This window comes from Aythya marila (genome assembly GCF_965140915.1).
Source record: "Aythya marila genome assembly, chromosome: 5".
NCBI lineage: Eukaryota > Metazoa > Chordata > Aves > Anseriformes > Anatidae > Aythya > Aythya marila.
In genome coordinates, this window is record NC_139046.1 from 21,352,231 (window position 1) to 21,372,466 (window position 20,236).

The window sequence follows — 20,236 nt, forward strand, 5'->3', positions numbered from 1 at the left end:
ATTCATTACATGGTAGAACTTCCTGAAAAACAAAACCAAACCAAAAAAAAACCAAACACCTATAATTCTTAAGCCCAGTGTAAGAAGACTTAGATGAATGATATGAATATAACCAATATAGAGAAGTTATCTTTTCCTCCGTAAGTTTTAAATGATTTCAAATGAAACAAGCAAACGGAGATTTTTTTTTTTTTTTACATACATAACTGTCAGCCATTTAATTGCTGTATGATGCTTCGAATGCTAAAACTGTGCATAGACTGAGAAGCCAGTTGGAGAAATTAATCAGTTTTTATTTGCCTTGAAATTGCTATAAAATTCAGTGTTTTAAACTTCAGGAATAATTTGTATTCCTGCCCTTTTCTGTTGAACATAAGAAATTTTCCTCACCAAAACGCAAAACTTTTGTCTCCGCTCTAAGAAATACGTGTGGCAGGATTTGTCACAACTATATTTCTCTACCTCTCTTTGCAGCATCACGAGTGTTTCCCCGGAACTGTACACTTAATCCACTGCAGATTCTGCAGGACAACTCACCATCATGTCCTAACAACTACGCCAACTGGCTTGTCATACTTCTGCTGGTCATCTTCCTATTGGTCACAAATGTTCTCCTTATGAACCTCCTGATTGCTATGTTCAGGTAAGAGTGATTTCAGCAGGTTTCAGACAGAGATGGCAAAAGTTCAACCGAATGCCAGAGTTTACTACATTGCTGTTGGCTAGTCATTTTGGAATACACTAACAGTTTTCCTAATATTATTTGGGGGTTGATAGGTAGACTTTTATGATCATATAGTTGTCATTATCTTTACTCTAGCCACATTAAAGACAAGAAGAAGCATCTTTTACTGTAAAAAAATCAATTAAACGTGCATAGAAGGGTCTGGATCCCTGGCTGTGCTGCAGGAGAAGTCCACAGGTGCAAAACAGCTGTAAACTTGGCAGAATTAACAGTGGATAATCTGCACAAAGGGGAAACACTTAATGTCAACATGATTAATGATGATTGATTTGGTTGAAGAACTGACATGGCACGTTTGCCAATCTTGATGGAGTGAATTAGAATTACCTTTCTTTAAAAAAGAAAAAAAAAAACACTAGTATTTCTTTAACATTTGAAGACTGCAACTGCTATTATTTTAATATCTAAAAAACTGCACAATCTTTAGTTTAAATTAAAACTACTTGCTGACCTTCCTGTTCCTTTTATTAAAGAAAACTTGGGGCTGTATTTTGTATTTGTAATGATAAGCTTGTTGAGATAAAAACTGTAATTTTTTCTTTACAGTTACACTTTTCAAGTTGTTCAAGGCAATGCAGACATCTTTTGGAAGCTTCAGCGCTACAATCTGATTGTTGAATATCATGGACGGCCTGCCTTAGCACCACCATTTATCATTATTAACCACATAACTCTGGTTCTCAGAATAATCTTCAACAAAAAGGAACATAAAAAAGAACATCTGGGTAAGTAGCTAACAAATGTCTATCAACTGGAGACCCTGATGCTCTTTCAAAGGTATGCTGCATAAGCCAAACAGAGAAGCAAGTAAGATTTTCATAAGCTGAGAGCCATAATTGATTATCTTTAACAAAAAGTGCCAGGAGAATACACATGACAAATTAATGTTTATAACGTAGCCTGTGCTATAAAGTTTCCCACAATGTCTTTCTCTGTGCAACATAGTTATGATACAGAACTGGTTGAAGGGATTTGATTTCTGAAGAAAAAACAATGTATAGTTTGAATAAATTATAACCATTTATTTTATCTGCTCTTAAATTTTAGTAATTAAAAATGGACAACCCTAAAAGTGCGTATGAAGTCTGAAATCTGCTGGGTTCAGTAGAATTTCCCAATGCACAGATTAGAGAGAAAGAATACATTTAGAGAAATGATCATCCCCTTAAAAGTTGTCATTAAAAAGGAGGATGAAATTTAATTAATAACAGAAGGCATTTAGAAGCTTCCTATAGTGACTGCAAACTTGGTATATCTAGTTTAATGGTGTCTGATAACAAGCCTATTTCCTCCTCATGCAGACTGATAATGGGCTTTGGAGCAGAGCTGCTGATGTTCAGAGCCCGTAGACTAAGCTTCCTGTCACACACACACACCTTCTGGCTATCAAGGCACATGCACTGCTGAAGCTTCTTCCCCTCCAAGAAAGCAAGTACCTGCCTGATCAGGGTCTAACCTTGGTAGTATTTGGAGCAGGCAGCAAGTGTGCTCTTGTGCTCTTTTAACAGACTTTAGGAAGATACATAACTGGTATGTTCAAGTTACCACTGAAACTGAGCTCTTCTGTTGGCTGGGCCAGTTGGTTTGCTTTGTAAGATGACAACAACAGCCAACAGATCTACACTTTAAGGTGGAGGGATTTTTCACAGTTCTTTCCTATTTATAATTGTTCTAATAAAGAAGCTTAGATGATAAAGTGCATCTGAATGTAAAGCTTTGCTCATTAAACAGTTGGGGGCTACAGTATGTGAGAAGTCCAGTAATGTCCTAAAGGAGTTTAAATGGAATCACTGAAATTGGCCTGTGCTGTTCTTCAGAAAACTCAGGACCCTTATCCAGCTGCAAAAGGTCTATCACCTTCCATCACAACAAAAAAAAAAACGTAGAAAATACTTATTTTACAATAAATCTTCATAGCCTGTCACTCCTGCAATGGCAAAGCAATACTTGATTTTTCTTTAATTTAGCAGCCTTTCATTACATAAATTACTATAGGGAAAAAGGGAGCAAAATACAGTTCTTAATATCTTTTTTCCCCCCTATAGAAAGAGATCTTCCAGTTGGCCTAGATCAAAAAATCATAACATGGGAGCTGGTACAAAAAGAAAATTATCTTGTAAACCTTGAACAAGAAAGGAAAGAAAGCAATGAAGAAAGGCTGAAGGCCACATCTAACAAGTATGTTATTATGAACCATATTAAGTGAACCTTTCAGGTCTTCAAATTTGCATGAGATAAATATTCGGGTACTGTAACACTTATATGAGGAGACCAACTGGAATGCAGTTCTTCATTGCATGAAAAACATGACAAGGCAGCATCACTTCAATAATGAGACGAGTCTTTCACATTCTTGAAGTACGTACAATTACAGACCTGTAAACTCCAGGCAAACTTGCAGTCAAGCTCAAATGAAAATCATATTCATAAAGAAATGATGGAAGAACAGTTCCTTTACTGTACTGCAGAGCATGTACTTCCATCCCCTGTAGGAATACAGCAGTACTGGAAACAAAACATTGATCAAAATCCTGTGAAATTGTTGTTTCCAAAACAGAAAGAGGTTTAGACTTTTGAATGAAAGTTTAAAATCTCTGGAATTATCCCCAGCCTGCAAATACAGGAGAAGTACTATTTATGGCTTTATGACATAAGACTAATGTTTTGCACAAGAAATTCCTGGTATGAACTCTGGAATTAGATTTTATTAACTGGATCTCCATTTCAATATTTCTCTAGAATATCTTCCCAATACGAATATCACCTAAATTGGTTTAGTATTCTGATGAATTAAAATACAAAATTACTACTTGGAAGTTTACTCCTTTAAGTGAGACACAAGATAGATACATACAGGGAAAACTAAAACATCTAAGACAACACGAGAAGCCACACAGCAAAGCCTTCTTTGAATAAGCTTTTAACACCTGGTTCAGGTGTTTCCTCTTACAATAAATCTGATTTCAAATAGAGTCACAGTGGGTGTGAAAGTTGTTACAAAGTTCTGCTGTAACCTTCTTGTGCTGTGTTTTCTTTCTGTGCTTTGCCTTTCAAAACATTCATCTAATTCATAATAGCTGGACTCCAGACCAGCCTACTTGAGTATATTATTGGGAAATACTCTTCTCCCTCTACTCTAACAGACTCTAAATTCATAATAATTTAGATTATTTGGTTTTAACTTTATTCTCATACACAAGTCACTGACAAAATACAGGATTTTGGCCCTAAGAATAAGCAAGAGCTTAATTGCCCAGGTCAAACAATAAATAAGCATGTAATTGCTTCTAAACAAAGGACATGATTTCAGATATAGCACAGACTGAAAGAGGTTCAGATGACCACCACTAATCTCATTTCTCAGGTGTCAGCAAACTTACCTGAGTATTTGAAATCTTACAGAACCCTCCAAAAGCTATTCACTGAACTCTGCAGTAAACCAATTCCAAAATACATTAGATACACCCAGCAAAACAGCCTTCTCTCATAGACCTGAGTGCAACATGACTTGTTAAAGGGAAAATTTTAAATAGTAGTTAGGACAAAGCAGAGAGGGATTTAAGGAGTCTTTGGGGAACTGGATGCTAGGAATAAGAAACTGATGGGAGAAGAGGTAAATTATGTAGAAGATGTGTGAATAATTTGATTTGGAGGGACCATATTCAAGTTCTCTACATGGTTCCTTTGGACTGCGTGGAAAAAGGGATTTGAACATCAAATCAGTGTCTGAAAATGAAACCTTAAATACATCAAGTGGCTCATCAGCCCTGTGTTAATGGAATAAATATTATGGCATAAATTTTCATGCTAGAATCAGTTTACATTTGGCGTGGATGGACTAATAAAGGACTAGAAAGACAGAGCTGGACCTATGGCTCTTTACTGCAGTCCTTGATTTCCACATCAGAGGGGACTGAGCGGCTGCTTTAATCTGTATGAGTTTATGAGGAGCCCTTGGGCAGTATGCATGGGAGAGGTATGACTGAAATGCTGCTCTTTTCAGTAAATACTTACAGGAACCCTTGAAAAAGACAAAACTTTTAGGGGGCTCCAGGATATCCCAGCAGCACAGAACTGCAAGCAAGGGGTCAAAGACATAGTAAGTTACTCGTTTTTTGTGGTTTAGGATTTCATCTGAGGCCTCTCCTTTTCACTCAGCACATCATTTTTGTTTCCACAGGGTGGATAATTTATCTAAATACCTTAGTGGGTTGAAAGAACAAGAAAGGCGGCTTAAAGTTATAGAATCCCAGGTAAGTAATAGCTTTGTAGGCATTTACATGTATATCAGATTTAGGATTTCACTGTTTCTTTCATTTTTTGTGTGGCCATTTTTAATCACTGCTGGTAGTATTTGACGGTGGTTTGGTACCATGTTCAGGGATAAAAGGATGAAGAAATGGATCTGTATTATGACTTCATTTTCCTTATTGTTTTATCCATAATGATAACTACATAAAGAAACATTTCTAACCTCTCATAAAAAAGAAAAAGGGGAATACAGCATTTCCTGTTCTATTTTGCTAGTCTACTTGAGAAGTGTTCACTTCTTACCTTGAGGTTGCCCCTGGAGGCAACTGTTTGACTTACCCCCTCCATTCTTCTTTCATCCAACCTTTTCTTACTTTAAAAATGACAACTTAGAAAATTCCCATATGCTTTCTGATTTGACAGAGACTAATCTTCTTGGACATCAGTTTTTCTAATTTTGTTAGATACCACATATCAGCTTCTTAAAAGGAAGTGTCTGGCATAGAAATGTGCAATAAATAAATAATAGAAGGAAACCCTATCTTGAGCTTTTGATGACAGATCTGTGAAACATAAACAAACATTTGTTAAGCAGTATGAAAATGCTCACCATTGCCATGTGCTACACAGTAAAACTCTCATTGTTTTCTTTGTCCCTAGAATTCTTCAGTGTAATTTTGGCCTCACTGAAAGTTGTTTATCTCAATTGCAGTTTCCCTCCTTTTTCTTACCCATTCTATGGCTTCCTAAAAAAAAGTCACGCTATTCCATGAACAATGCTGAAACCAAATACAGGTTCAATGGGAACACACGAGAAATGCTTTAAAAAGGCTGTGCCAGATTGAGATAATGCAATATACTCACAAAAAAAGGAAGATATTTAATACTCATCTTCCTCCAAGTCAGTTCATCTAATTCTAAACAAACTAATAAAAAAGTCACATGTGGTATTTCTGATGTTGCTTCATGCTGCTGCCTACATTGTCTTTCCTGCAAATTTAAGATTGGGTAAGAATGGATAACTATGAAAATTAACTGATGTAGAAATCACTACCTATTTTATAGATATGCTACTGTACAGCTGTTATCTCTTCAATGGCAGATGCTTTAACCAAAAGCAACCTATTGTGCAACCAACCAGCTCCAGATTATACACGTAAGTATTGAAAATCACCATGGAAAAACTAATCAACACAACTAGACAATTTAGTTGTTTTTTTTTTTTTTTTTTTTTTTTTAAATAAAACTATTATTTAAAAATAAAAATGACAACAAAGGTAAGAACCACATAAGGAGTGCAAAGGAGTTGCAATATAAACAACAAACATTCTGAAGTATGAATATTTTGAAGAAATTACCTTTTGCAAAATATATTTAAAAGCTTTGGGGAATGGACCATCATTCACTGCAGGTTACCATGATCTCACCTAACTTTAAGGATGTAGAAAAGTATCTATTTGCCATTTGGTTTCTTGAAAGGACTGTGTCTTAGGGGTTTCTTGAGTCAATGAGATAGTATAACCAAAACATTTACTATGGATAACAATAATCATAAAATAGAAAAACCCCTTCAACTTTGTTTTAATCACTGCAATTCAGCTGCCTTCAGAGCTGCAGCTATTTCTGTCGGTCAAGAATATAGTCGCATGTCCTGGAGCTCCACTGTTTGGAGATTAAAACATTAGAATCAGAAACAGACTGTCTCAGCCACTGCAGGATAATAAATATTTTGGATATTTTTCTTAATTAGTAATAGGTAGATATTGAAATAGCTATCTATTGAACAAAAATAATATCAAAACCCCCTTAAACAGAACATACAGGTACTACGTGGGAAAAAAAGTAGCTGGAAGCCTAGTTAAGTCTTGGCATGACAAGACCTTAAAGCACTCTAGTAAATGGAGGTGTGTAATTTGGATCCCATCAATTTTCCTTGTCCATTTGTATTTACTTCAATGGGGGTTGAGGTGGGGAATGAGATCTGTCTGAGGTTCTTGTAGCAAACCACTGGCATAACAAACACAAATAGTTTGCAATTTACCCAGCTGCAGGAGGAATTATGAACATACTTAACCAGGTATGAAATTCAAGCTGTAAACTTAGACATAGCAAAGCCAGGCTGGAAAGGTATTTTATTTCATAATAACTCAGCATGCATAGCAAACTATTATATTCTGAAAGCAATGAAAGGAGTTACCAATTTTCCCTATACACTAAACAGTGAAGATCACTGATAAATGATCAAGTTTGATCCTAACTGCAGCTTTGTCCTACAACAGCTTGCAGTAACCAGCTTCTCAGACTAGAACTTCAAATTTGACTTGATTTCTCAAGTTTATAAAGCACTTCAATACGCTGCTTCATTATAAACTTTCCACTAAGACAAACTATCCTGTAGCATGTTCCCCAGATATTTTAATACTGTAACTGTATATCAATCTGAAACTTACATAGATGAAAAAAAACACCTGTTTTTATCATTTACTGAGCAAAGTACTACAACCTACAGTATGATCTTCCTGTGGATTATTTTCAACATTTACATTTTTGTAAGTAATCATTGCTATGCAACCCTTGTCCTAAAGCTTTTAACAAATATGTTTTTTCACAATCCTATTAGGTTTGATGAATGCCAACACTGAAGTGCCTTTGCCAGAAAGGGGTGAAGAAGAAGAGCATGCAGATCCGTCTGAGGCTGACATCATGTACATTGATAATTAAATTTTATTTTCAATTCTTTGAGTTAAACTTTTTCCACTACTGAATTGCTACAGAAATAAAATCCTAATTTCATGAAGGCCTAAGACCCAAATCTCAAAGCCTTTGATGGCATCTTCACACCTAATGTCAAACACTGCTAATGGTTAATACTGCTGAGGATTTCTTGGGCATTCTTCAACTTCTTGGCCTTCCTTCCCTCCTGATGTTTCTTGGTCATTTATCCAACACTCCCCTCCACAAATGGCACTACTTCCCCTCCAGGATGACCACCACCTTATTTTCTATATAGCCTGTGTTTTATTCTCTAAGTTGCATACCCTCAATCAAACTTTCATCACCGCCAATGTCTACACTTCTGTGTTCTTTTCAAGGGAGTTTCCCTTTTGAAAGGTAATCATTTCCTCGCTAAAACCCAACCCGCTTCCTGGGCCAAGAAAGCAAACTTGCATTTACAAGTTGCTTTTGAAAAAAGTTTCCACAGGAAAGAAAGGGCCTGGGATACTGAACTATTACAATGAATCCAGTTCCTAGAGTTCTTATCAGCCTCAAATGATTGTACTTACCATCTTCTCTTCCCAGTCTGGCTTCTGTGGGATGTTCCCTTTCCGACTTCTCCTTAAAGTGCTCCTCACTCATCTACAGAAACTCATTGCATGGTCCTCAAGTCTTCAGTGGCTTGCAGTCAGTTTCCAAAGACAAAACAGGTGACCCTCCCACCAGTCCCAAGCAGCCCCTGCTGCTTGATTTTTTTGTTTTAGTGTCAAACTCATCTTCTGTCATCTCACTGTATGAGACACCTTGCCCTTGCATCTACAGCCAAGCATTTTTCTGATTTTATTCTACATTTCTCTCTCAAAGCTTCGAAAAAAAAATAATAAAGCAAGAATTTTCAGAGAAACTAAGAATTTGGGCTGTTGGCCATTTTTTTGCATTACTTTAACTAGCATGTACCTTTTAAGCAGACAAACGTTAGCTGGCTTTATTTTAATTTTGTATGAAAAGCTACACAAATAAAATGGATCTCACTACTGTCCTGTAATGGGAGATTTCTTTGGACTAACATAAACATTGTTGGAAGGGGGAAGTAATAGGCTGTGGTCATAAGCTTCAGCTGCAGTGATAAGCTTCAGCTGAACTTCATTTCCTCATACCTATTGTAACACAGCTCTTATACAACATAAATAAATGCATGGAAACTCTCTCTACTGCCAGGTATCTCAATACAGAGGTGAGAAAAAAAATCTCAAATCTGATCAAAATGCCTTTCTATTTACAAAGACGCATGGTGGAAATTAATTGTTGTCTTCATAAAATAGAAATTTATCCAGCTTATTCAGCTGTGCCCCAGACCTTAGTGGTAACATTAACAGTGATGCAATTTTGGTACTATACTAAACGCTCATCACCCTAGGCAAATGAGAAGTTACAAAACCAGTGGGTGTGTACAGTGCTACATTTTTTGTTAGGAAATAATGCTCATTGTACAACATGCAGCACACCATACTCTTCACAGCAGCTTCCCTGCTACTGTTTTTATTGTGACCGGTACATTCATCATCCACTGGAAACCAGTTTCTGTCTGTTTGGAATTTTTGTTATGTCCCATTCACGTGCACTGGAATATCTGACTTATTTAACAATGAACCATTAATTAACATGCATCGAATTGGAGTCTCATGATCAAATACCATCTTTTAAAATTAAGAAGTGAATTGCAAAAGATGGCACGCTACTCATTTTACATTTTCTACTTCTGCTAATAAATAATGCATCTATTCAAACATAACCCCCAGAGGATTCAGGCCTACCAGTTACTGGCAAGGTGCTGACATCCCACCCAAGGGGAAGAAGTCTCCTCAACCATCCTTTGGAGTCTGAACAAGCGCAGTCTAGCAAGAAAAAAAAAATCACATATTCTGAAGTAGTCATCTTTCACTACAGTTATAAATATTAACATTGGGGCTAGTTAACTTAGAATGCTTGCAAAAGTCAGTCCAAAGTGAACTGAATTAGTTTCAAATAATAAAGCCTTTCAAAGCATTTAATCTTTCAGCCTTATTTACAGGAAAACAAACAAACAAACAAAAAAAACCTATCCACTTATTAACATTATATATGAAAAACTACTACACTTGACATTATGATCTGATTCATTCTATCAGGTGATTCTCTCTATACTCTAAAATCACCAAATTGTTGAAAAACTGAGCTTTAGAATCTAAAATTTAAGAAGATGAGGAAAAGTTTATGGAACGTTAAGTTTAGAGTAACTTTGTAGATTCTAGATTTTCTAAACAATTCTCAGATAAACACAGTATTTGTTAGAACTCCCCCATTTTCACTAGTATCACTATGTTTCAAAGAGATGCAGAAGCCAAGCTACAACCAAAAATTTATTGAATACCAAAGAATAAAAAAGTATCCAGTTCTGATACAAATACCCAATTCTCATCAAATCCACACAAAGAAGTGTGGAACCAGTGCCACCTGGAAAAAATAAACAGATATACAGGCCAAAAATCATCACACCACATCATACCACTAAGAGGAAAAGATGTTGCCTAACTAACAACTGAAGCTGTCCAAAGCGTGTCTTCACTGGGATGTTTCTAAGCTGTACCTGTCTGCAGGAGACATGGCAAGTTTTTTGTTGTTGTTTTCAATGTACCAATGCAATTAAATATTAAGACCACCTTAAAAATATTTTGTTTGCCAATTGTCACCTGGGCCTCCAAACTCACAAGTGGGCACATTGTGCTTTCACTCTCAATAGCAATGATGGGTATATTTTCTAAAAACTTTCCCTCTACAGCATAGACTGGGAGAAATCAAATCTAGTGGAAGACTGGGTTTTATTTTTGTTGTTTAAAGACCTCTACATGACCTTTGTTCCAGGATTCTACAGGATTTGGGAACAGCTTGAAATCTTGGGGGTAACTAAGATGCCTTGCAGCGTTTTAGCTAACAGTTCTTTCATGATAACTTCAGCTCCAGAGCAAACCCCAGGGAGCTGCTCAAGCAAATAAAGCACACTGCTGTTTCTGCTAGGGTGCAATGATCCTGTGCCCACAGACTTCTCACTAAAAAAAAGTCTGTAACACACTTTTGATAGCTTAATTTCTAACAATATAAAATGTCCTGGGTGGCTATAATACAAACTGTTAGACAAAACACCGTAACATGGGTCCCTGACCCAAACAAAAAGATATATCTTATATATACATGGGTAGGGAAGAAAAAACAACAAGCATATCCAAAGATGATACAACTTCTTGGATGTTTCCAATTTGTTCCATCATTCAGGACTCTTCCTCCTCCCCTTCATCATCTACTTTGGGTCGGAAATTTTTCCTATTCCTCTTCTTACTGCAATGGAATCCAACTTTTTCTACCAAAGGTTCTTCAGCTGCACCACTAAACCTTGCACTAAGCTTACCTTCTGTCTTCAGGTTCCCCACCATCAGGCACCCCTCCTCCTCTGCTGCCTTTCTACTTCCACCATCTAAGTGCCCCAGCTCAACCTTATCGTCGTCCCTCAAATCAGTCTTCAGAGACTTTCCTTTCAGATCTGGTTTTGTGTGTTTCTTATCTCCCTCCCCTGCTGCTACTTTCTTTTCTAGTCCATCAACACCCCTTTTTGCTGGTTTGGTGAATACAATCCTCCCAGCTCCACAGCTGGAGGGATCCTGATTGAAGTATGGGGTATAACTATCTTGGGTAGCTGAGCTTTGTTCCTCTCCTCTTTTCTTCAGACCCTTTAGAAATTCCATAGCCACTGTCCTGTTAGTCTTGTCACTAGACTCTGAAACTCCATCTAGACTGTATTTGGTCCAGCGCTCTGGGTGTGCCACGTAGTCAGGCACCGCTGGAGAGATTTTGGGAGCCTGCACTGGTCTAGCTGACTTTCCAGGGTTTTCTGGAACCACATTACTTGACACAGTAGTTGGAGGTAAAGGACGTTTAAACCTCCCGTCAACAACATTATCTTCAGACATTGAGGGCACAGACAATTTGGCCGCCTCTTCCAGGCAATCAAAAATGCTCTGGCTGCGGAGAGAGAACGTAGAACTCATGCCCCTCAGATGGAATGGCTGGACAGGAGATCTGTGACTGCTGTCTGAAGGGTCAGGGGCGTCCTCTGATCCATAATCCCCATCCTCTACAGGTGGCTCTTCTGGAGATACTGTATTGACTTCTGCTTCATCTAGCCCCAAATCATCGGAATCTGAATCGCTGAGCGACACTGTGTCAGAGGGCAGAGCTCCTTCGTAGTCAGTGGCCCCAGCCACTATGCCCAGGAAGGGTTCACCGGCATCTTGATCTCCCATCTTGGGGCTATCGCTCCACTGAGGGCTCTGATGGAATGTCTGCAAATATGGTCTGCCAAATGCCCAGCGACTTTAATGCCTAGAATACAAAGGAGCATGAAAACTCAACTGTGAAATGAGAATCATATGTATGACTATCATTCTAGGCAGTACAAAATAATTGTTTTTACAATATCGCAAGCAACTGTACTTCAGGAATTCCTAAGCAGTTTTGCTTGAAATAAAAACACTATTTATGGAATGAAGTACCTTAATATAAAGTTACACAAGAGTAGGTACAAGAATACAAAGTAAGCAAGAACAGCATTGCACACCATATTTCATTAAAGGTTACAGCAGGACCAGTTACTAAGAGATGTACATAAAGAGCAAATCTGATAACCCCGTAACAGTCTCACACATCCTCCATTGGACGAAAGTGACCTCTCTAAATCATACCCGGCATTTATCATTCTGCATAAATCCACAGAAACACCTCCTAATCTCTTACATTTTCTTTTAGCCACTGCAATCCTTTATTGCCAGTTTACCTCTTGCCCCAGTAATCATCATGTCCTGCTTATTATGAACAGCGCTACTGCTGACTGAGGTCCGTGGCAGAGAAGCCTGCAGAGCGTCACTACAGCTGTCAGTTTAAACCCATTGCTACAGTTTCGCGATGGCTTTCAACAAAGTACAAGCTCTGCTCCCTCTTTGGCTTTAAGCTCTCATGTTATTACTAGATTCCTGCAATCACATGGTAAACTAGTTTGAGAAATGAATCCCACCGGATTAAGAAAACTAATTGCAGATGCCATGCTTGCACTAGCACACTGGAAACAAGGGGACAGTGTAACATAGGGTCAGCAAGAGTTGGCTGTTCAGTCAATAAAAAGACACCAAGATCTGTAGCCTGAGTTCCAGTACAGGCTAAATCACTCTGCCACCTGCTCAAAGGAAACCCTGAAGAACCAGGAAGGCCGAAAATCACACCACCAATTGCTAAGCAATGAGAAACAGAGCTGGCAAACACACACCTCGGTTCAGCTCCAAGAAATGCGAATTATGGAAATAGTTCTCATACATTATTAGATTAAGCTGAGCTGCATAATTAAAGGTTCTTCTCGAACGATGCAGTAAACAGACCTAGGGTCACTCACTTTCTCTTGAGACTGGGCCAGCTTCCCCTCCTGAGGGTCAGTTAAAGCCACCAAAGATCTCAGCACTTCCATCCTAGAAAACAAACATTTCCATCAAGATTCTGGAAATGTAGCTTTAAAATGAGTTTTGAGAATAATTCCTTCTCCCTGAATCATCCAAAGCTGCAGAACCAAGTTCCAAATCCGACACAAACTCAAGCTAGCAGAAAAGCGTGCAAATATTCCTGGATTTTGGCAAAAGAGCAACACAACCTAATAAGGCAGGCAGTGCTCTATTTACTCAGGCTCCACGTGCATGTTGCCAAGCCTTCTTCTATTGAGCAAAAGAGAGGGTTTAAAAAAATAAAACTGGAATTTATGAGTGCAGCAAACAATCAGTAAATGAGCTGTGTTAGATAAAGCTGAGAAAATACCAAACTGCTAGTCACGCATTGCAGGCAATAAATACTGCAGGAAAAGTTACGAGGTACACCACGGGGATGTCTTCAAGGAAAGGCCACATTTGCAGTCAGGGATGGACTGGCACGAAGCGTTAAAACATGGAGAAAGGCCTAAAAAATTTGAGCGCCCGAGTGCTGTGGTCTGTGCGAGGCCTGCCTGTCTCTGCCAGAGGGACTGAAGGGACCAACGGCTGCTTTTGGGCACACGTCCCTCAGCGTAACCCCTACACGCGGAAGAGCCACCTGAAATCCCTTCATCCTCCCATTTGGTTTTGAATCAGGCAGAATAAGCAGCCAGGACCCCAAGGCGGCGTTAAGAAGTGTGAGTGGCGAACACGGCCGGCTCCAGGGGCAGCCCCCTCCCTCGGGCCGGCACCCCGCGAGGCGAGCAGCGCGCACACCCTGCACTCACAGGCTCGCTGCGGCGGTGCCACGGCAGCACGGCTCGGGCAGGACGGCGGCTCCCTGCCCGCCAAGCTCCCGGCCGGGCTCCGCCATCCCGGCCTGGCTGCGGGGGGCTGGAAGCTCGCCGCACCCACAGCGCCACACACCCGCCGCCGCCTCCTCCTCCTCCTCCTCCTCACAGCGCCGAGCCCTCTCCTCCAAGCCGCGGCCCCGGCCCTGGCGCGGGGCGCGCTGGGACATTGAGTCCTTTCGAGCCGCTGCAGCGCGGCAGCCCGCGGAGCCCAGACTACAAATCCCAGCAGGCAAAGCGGCGGGAAGCGGGCGGGAGCTTCCCCTCTCGCTCCTTTTGCCTCCTGGGAGTTGTAGTCTGCCGTGTTGTCCTGGCTGGGGCGACATTTTGTGAGGAAAAACTTCCCCGGCTCGCTCCGCCAGCGCCGCGGCACGGCAGAACTACAGCTCCCAGGGTGCACCGCGCCGGGCGCCGCCCGCCATTTTGTAGTCTGTGAGGAAATGGGGATCCGCTGGCGCCGCACGGGGCTGGCCGTGGGGCATCCCCCTGCCCCGTGGCCGCGGGGGCTGCGAAATGGCGGCTCTGGCCCCGCCGCCCTGCCGCATGGCCCGGGGGCTGCCGCGACAAAGTGTGGAAAAAGCACATCAAACAGAGCCTTTTTTCCTCATCAGAACACTAGGGCTTGGCAACTGTGTGGATTTCAGAGGAAGTGCAGGCTTTATTTTTTTTTTTATTATTATTTGTATTTTCTAACCAGAAAACCCCAAGTCACTAGGGGCGTAGAACCAGTGCTCAGCCAGAAACAAGTTTCCATTTTCTGTCCCAGAAAACATTTTTTTGTGTGTGCGTCGAGAAGTGGAATTCTGTCTGAAAATGTTTTATTGGTGTTGGCCCCAGCACTGCCTGATTTTTTTCCTCTTCGTTCAGCTAGAAGTTTACTTTTACAGTGGAAATATACTTCCCAAGTGGCTTTAATACTTAGCTTGTTTACCCTAAGCTGTGCGGCAGCGGCTTGCCGGCCTCATCCCCACCCGTTCCCTGGGCCCCAGTCTCATTCTAGATTGCATGTCCCTGGGACTTCATCATTAAATGGAATTAAATTAATGCCTGAATTAAATAATGACTGCAGAGGGGATGAGCTTCTGGAGCCTCTCACCCCGCTCTGAGAGACCAACATGCAAAGTTTTGATTTGCAATAAACAAAGCCCCTCATCTGTGCCATCATTTTGCAGAAGAAAAAAAAAAAAAATATATATATATATATATATATATATATGATTGTGCAACTTCACCTCACCTGATGTTGCTGTCCCCCTCCATGTTATCTGTACCTTGTTGCATCTCCAGTTTGTTTGCAGATAGATGTGCTAAAGGTGATGCTGTGTCTGTGTCTGAGACAAGCTCGCCAAATCCCTTTAAGAGGGGCCTCACTGTGAGTCATCCATAATATAAACTGCAGCCACTTCATTTGCATTGTCAAATTTAAAATATGTACTTTTGCCTTCTGGAGTGCTGCTAACTACAGTAATTTATGAAATGTAGGCTGCCTTTTGGAATACATTTGGCAGCAATAGCAAGGTTAGCACAAAATGTCTTGTGTCTGCCTGGAGCTGTACTGTTGTTTTAAAACAGCAGCTCTAGAGGTGTTTCCCCATTTGGTGAGCCTTTCCTTAAATGTATATACATACATAGTATAGGCACAGAGGGACAAATAGGTTCCTGGCTGGAGGGAAGATAAGAGGAAAACAGAGTCCTCTGGCAGGTGAGCAGGAACAGATACGAGGAGGGCACTAAGCAGGCACAGGAAGGCGTTGGACAGGAAAGCCAAGCATAAACCATGGATGAAGGCTACCACTTCTGTGTAATGTAGTCTGGGGTGTCGGGGTGCACCAACAGCAAGACTCTGAGTGTAATGAGGAATAGGCAAGAAAAAGATGTGCAGTAAGTGGTGTCATGCCCTGTTTTTGTAAGGGTGGAGACAAGCAATATATGACATGGATTTTTTATTTTTCTTTTCTCTTTTTTCTTTTTTTTTTTTTTTGGCCAGGATACTGTTGATGGCCAAGGTTACTTCAGAAGCTGTCTGTACCCTTTTTCTCCTTCCTGTCTTTGCAGAAGATGAGTATCAGACACTGCAAAGAGCCAGGGATGAGCTGCTTTTTTCTCTGCTGACTGAGAACAAGACAGTTTGCACCGGTGGTTATGCTGGTGTGGTGGGATTTTCGCTATTGCTTGGCGACAGCTGAAATAAAAATAACGAGTCAGACTCTGAAGATGAACAGATGGTAAAGCGTTTCGCCCTCGCCAGTGTGAACTAAGGTGGCTTGAAGAGGGGTGGGGAGGCTGGGATGGAGATCTGAGCAGCAGCATGGGCCATCATCCAAGCAACCACACCATCCAGTGCGTGGACTCCTCTGCAGAGATGGCCCCATGCCGCTGCAGGAAGCCAGCGCATCCCCCTGTGGGGGAGCTGTGTGTGAAAATGCAAACCATTTTCAGCCCCAGTGCTGGGAGCCTCATGCTCCTGTCTTGCAAATAAATCTGTCATTGGCCTCTATCTGGTAACTGTTTCTGCTGCTCACTGGCAGGCTCTGGCCCCAGCCCCTGCACTAAAGGCTTCTGCTGCTTCTGTGCATAGAGACTGGGGTGGGTGTCTGGCAGAGACTGCCTGCCCCTCTCCTTGGGGCTGTAGGAAACTGGCAGGTGATTCCCCAGCAGGCACCACAGGCCAGACAGAGTAATCAGATGCATTTTCTCCATCACATGCACGCAGAATGAGAGTGGAAGTCTGGTGTGGCCGTGCTCAGCTGATGCTGGAGTTCCTGAGGGGAAGTGGGGAAGGAAAGGAGCATTTTCCTGTAGGCAAAAATCAAAAGCAGGGTAGTGAACACCACTCTGTCAGGAGAATGCAGTTGCACCATGCCAGAATGGGTAAAAGCAGAGGGAAGGGAAGCCTATAAATAGCCTCAAAATGCGGTGGAGTGAGTGCTTGAGACTGCTTCTCTCTTTCATATAACTTTGCTTACCTCTTTTACCTTGCACTTTCCTTTGGTCCTGGCCCACCTGCAGGCAGTTTGGATTTAGTCCAGTGCTCTCTACCCATGTTGATGCTTTATTCCCCCTAAGATTACATAAAACCAATTCCTGTGGAAGGAGTTTTCTTAATGAGGGCAGGTCATGAAGGTCTGTATCAACCTGATTCTTCACAATAACAAAGTTATTGCCTACCTGTAGGGAGATTTGCAACTCTTTTCTGCTAGAGACACTACATGCATGAGCGGGAAGTGAAGTCCTGCAAAGTTAATGCTTTCTGCAATTATTTCAAATAAAAAAAAAAAAATGCAGTTGGGAGCCACTGTTCATTTTGATTTAGCTACAGAATATTTTTACTAAAAAGCCCTTCTCCTAAATCTTGAGTCTTTTTTCTATCATTTGCCACAGCATGCCTGATGCTACCAGCAGAAGAGCTGAAAGAGGTCATTTGTAGCAGCTGAGGGCCTTGAAGTAAACCTTTTGGAAAAAAACTCTTAAAACTCTAAAACTCCTCAGACCTTCTGTTAGAACATGGCCTGTAGGAACTCATTAACTGACACTGCATTGTAGCTGACACAGGGCTTTGCATTTAACCCCACTAAACCTTGCTGGAAGGATTCTTACCAGTTGACTTGCAGCCTGCAGGCAGGGTGTTGTACATGAACAGTCTCACTTGGCCTAACACCAACATCTTTTCAGAGCTTAGCAAAGCTGTGTTTGAACATGAGGGAATGCACTAGTGAAACAGGCCAAGAAACACACACAAAAAAAGGAAAAAAAAAAAAAAGTGTGATTAAACTCTAATTAGAAATGTTACTTGCAACCGCTGGCACTTGAGCTGGTTAATGTAAAGCCAGTGGAGAAACGCCAAGCAATCCACCTTTGCATGCCTGGTTGCAAAGTTACGTGCCCACTTTGTTGTATTTGCAAGTGTGAAAAGTGAAATGCGTTTTTATTAGCTGGATGGTGTTTTCTTTTTGCTTCAGTTCCCTGGACTCTCTGAAAGGAAAGCATCGGGCTGCTTGCGTCAGACAAGCTGCCAGAGGTTGGCTGAAATGTTTGCACCAAGAGTGCATCTTTATACATCCACCATCCTGCTGAGCTCATGCCCTATGCAGGATAGCACAATGATCTCCAGGCTGAAACCGAGGAGCGGTCAGACAAAAAAATACACAAATTAACACTGAACCTTTACTTTGGTTCAGTATATACAGGATTTGGGGATTCTAGCCTGTGCTTATCACTTAATCAAGCACTAGTCACGTAATTAATTATGTTCACCTCTCCCCTTCAGCACCTACAGATACGCAGCAAAGGCAACTGTGGTTCAGAGCAGGAATCTGAGCACAACAACTAGCACATCCTTCATCACTGAGCCAGGCAAGTGGAGCTGGCAGCTGGAGAACAGGGAGGGTGCTTTCCCCTGCAGCAACCTCTGCTGTAAACAGCTCTCCCATGAGAGAGCTGGCTGTTTTTTTTTTTTTTTTTTTTCTCCCCTGTGGGAGTATAGCAAAACATAGTTAGAGCTTAGACAACATCTAAGTACAGAATGGACATCGGCAATTTATACCTTTGCTGTTAGTCCCAGTTGTCTTAGTAGGAAACAATTAGGCACATTGCTACTTATAACACAAACAGCCCAGAATAGGCTTAGGAAATAGAGCTGGCCAAAGCAGAAACACTTCTAAAATCTCCCATGAGAAATACTCTAGATTTTTTTTTTTTTTCTAAACACCTAGGGGAGATGGGTGAAAGAGAAGAATTCCACAGGAAAAAGCCCAAATTGGTATAGCTTAGAAAAATTCACACTTTAATTTTTTTAATTTGCATAAATTCTTGTTTGAAAAAATAAAAATAAAATCCACGGTAGTATTCCTAGGAAGCTGAAGTTCTTGGCCCTTCAGTCAGCCCTTGTCCCTAAGTCCTTCAATCCTCTGGACAAGAAACATTTTTCCAAAAAAAGCCTAAGCCATGGCTGTTGGTGTAATATGAGAACAACTGGGCAGCAGGCTTTCCACCCACCCTTTCCCCTAGCAGTGGTTTATCTGTGCAGCCTCACATGCTCCTACGCAGGACTGCTGTTCTCCACTCACAACCTGTGTCTTCACTTAACAGCACCTTAAAAGGGCCTGGTTTGCCCATTTCCCTCTCAGCATCTCAGCACCACCAGCACATACAACTCATCTGGCTCTGAGCATGAGTGTTAATAGTCAAACCTGAGGTGCAAACAAGGTACAGCATTTAGCTGGGGAAGGTTTAAGATTCTAGCTATGCTTCCAGGCTGATGTCCCAAGGCACACAGCCTGGATGCCAAATATGTGCTGTGCTTTGCCAGTTTGTTTCCACTATTGCTTTTCTTACTGTTGAACACTATCCTGAGTCTGACAGTGACTCACATCAGCTTAATCTTAGCTCTGAAGAGGTAAGAATAATTTCATACCCATCTGGAGCAACAACACAGCTCCACAATCCAAACGTTCTAAGGCATGAAGCACAAAGCATCATATTCATGGGAAACCACCTAGAAGGTCAGCTAAGGACTGCATTCCCTAAAGCAGCCCGAATTCTGCTTTGACACAAGAGCGAGAAAACCCTGCTCCCTTGGAAGACACGTCAGAAATCTGTACGCGATGGAAAGAAACAAGATCTGACAACACATCATTAAAAATCGACTTACAAGGGAAGGTTTTGCTTTGTTTCTTTTTTTATTATTATTGTTTTTAAATCTTTTTTTTTCTTTCTTTCCAGAAGTCATTATGTCCGACTCCATTAACATTCAGGTAAACAAGTGAAAGAACAACAGATGGGGATGATCTCGTAGCACAGGCACAGCCGCCAGGAGCAGGGAGCAGGGCTTGCCTTCCTTCATGGCAGCTGAACATCGCTCTCCCTCCCTCTCTGCACAGGCAATGGCCAGGGGCCATTGGGGACAGCCATGCTTCAAACGCAGCGAGAAGTCCAAGACACAGCAAGAAGGAAAGGCGGGTGTGGGATCACAGCACTCGGCCTACTCCCTCACTCTCAGCAGGGCTCTCCCCTGATGGTGCAGAGGGGCAGGCGGCAGCAGCAGCGGTGGCCTTACCAGACCAGCCACAAAAACAGCCCAGCCCCTGGCTGGATGGCAGTTGAGGGCATTTTGGGCTATTTTCGGTCACTTTAAAAGC

General features: G+C 41.3%; 2 protein-coding genes across 3 annotated transcripts in view; one reads left to right on the forward strand and one right to left on the reverse strand.

Moving 5' to 3' along the window:
* Positions 1 to 7,717, forward strand: part of TRPM5 (transient receptor potential cation channel subfamily M member 5) — a gene marked incomplete at both ends in the record, with an annotated part of 35,684 nt that extends 27,967 nt beyond the window's left edge. The window contains 6 exons of the mRNA XM_082762498.1: positions 475 to 643; positions 1,292 to 1,470; positions 2,791 to 2,923; positions 4,926 to 4,998; positions 6,062 to 6,152; positions 7,617 to 7,717. Coding sequence (XP_082618624.1) covers positions 475 to 643; positions 1,292 to 1,470; positions 2,791 to 2,923; positions 4,926 to 4,998; positions 6,062 to 6,152; positions 7,617 to 7,717 — 746 coding nt within the window. The remainder of the gene's footprint in view (positions 1 to 474; positions 644 to 1,291; positions 1,471 to 2,790; positions 2,924 to 4,925; positions 4,999 to 6,061; positions 6,153 to 7,616) is intronic.
* Positions 7,718 to 10,092: 2,375 nt separating this feature from the next.
* On the reverse strand, positions 10,093 to 14,208 carry TSSC4 (tumor suppressing subtransferable candidate 4). 2 transcript variants are annotated; one of them, XM_082760513.1, is made up of 3 exons: positions 14,037 to 14,208; positions 13,185 to 13,257; positions 10,093 to 12,124 (listed from the first exon to the last, which is right to left on the reverse strand). In XM_082760513.1, the coding sequence occupies exon 3, from the start codon at positions 12,043 to 12,045 to the stop codon at positions 11,017 to 11,019; it is 1,029 nt and encodes a 342-aa protein (XP_082616639.1). In that variant the 5' UTR covers positions 12,046 to 12,124; positions 13,185 to 13,257; positions 14,037 to 14,208; the 3' UTR covers positions 10,093 to 11,016. The 2 variants fall into 2 exon arrangements, with proteins under 2 accessions (XP_082616639.1, XP_082616638.1); XM_082760512.1 differs by lacking the exon at positions 13,185 to 13,257.
* Between the last annotated feature and the right edge of the window lie 6,028 nt (positions 14,209 to 20,236).

Bases quoted from the DNA above. Each gene is read 5' to 3' on its own strand.
- TSSC4 (XM_082760512.1), bottom strand. From the start codon at position 12,045: ATGGGAGATCAAGATGCCGGTGAACCCTTCCTGGGCATAGTGGCTGGG.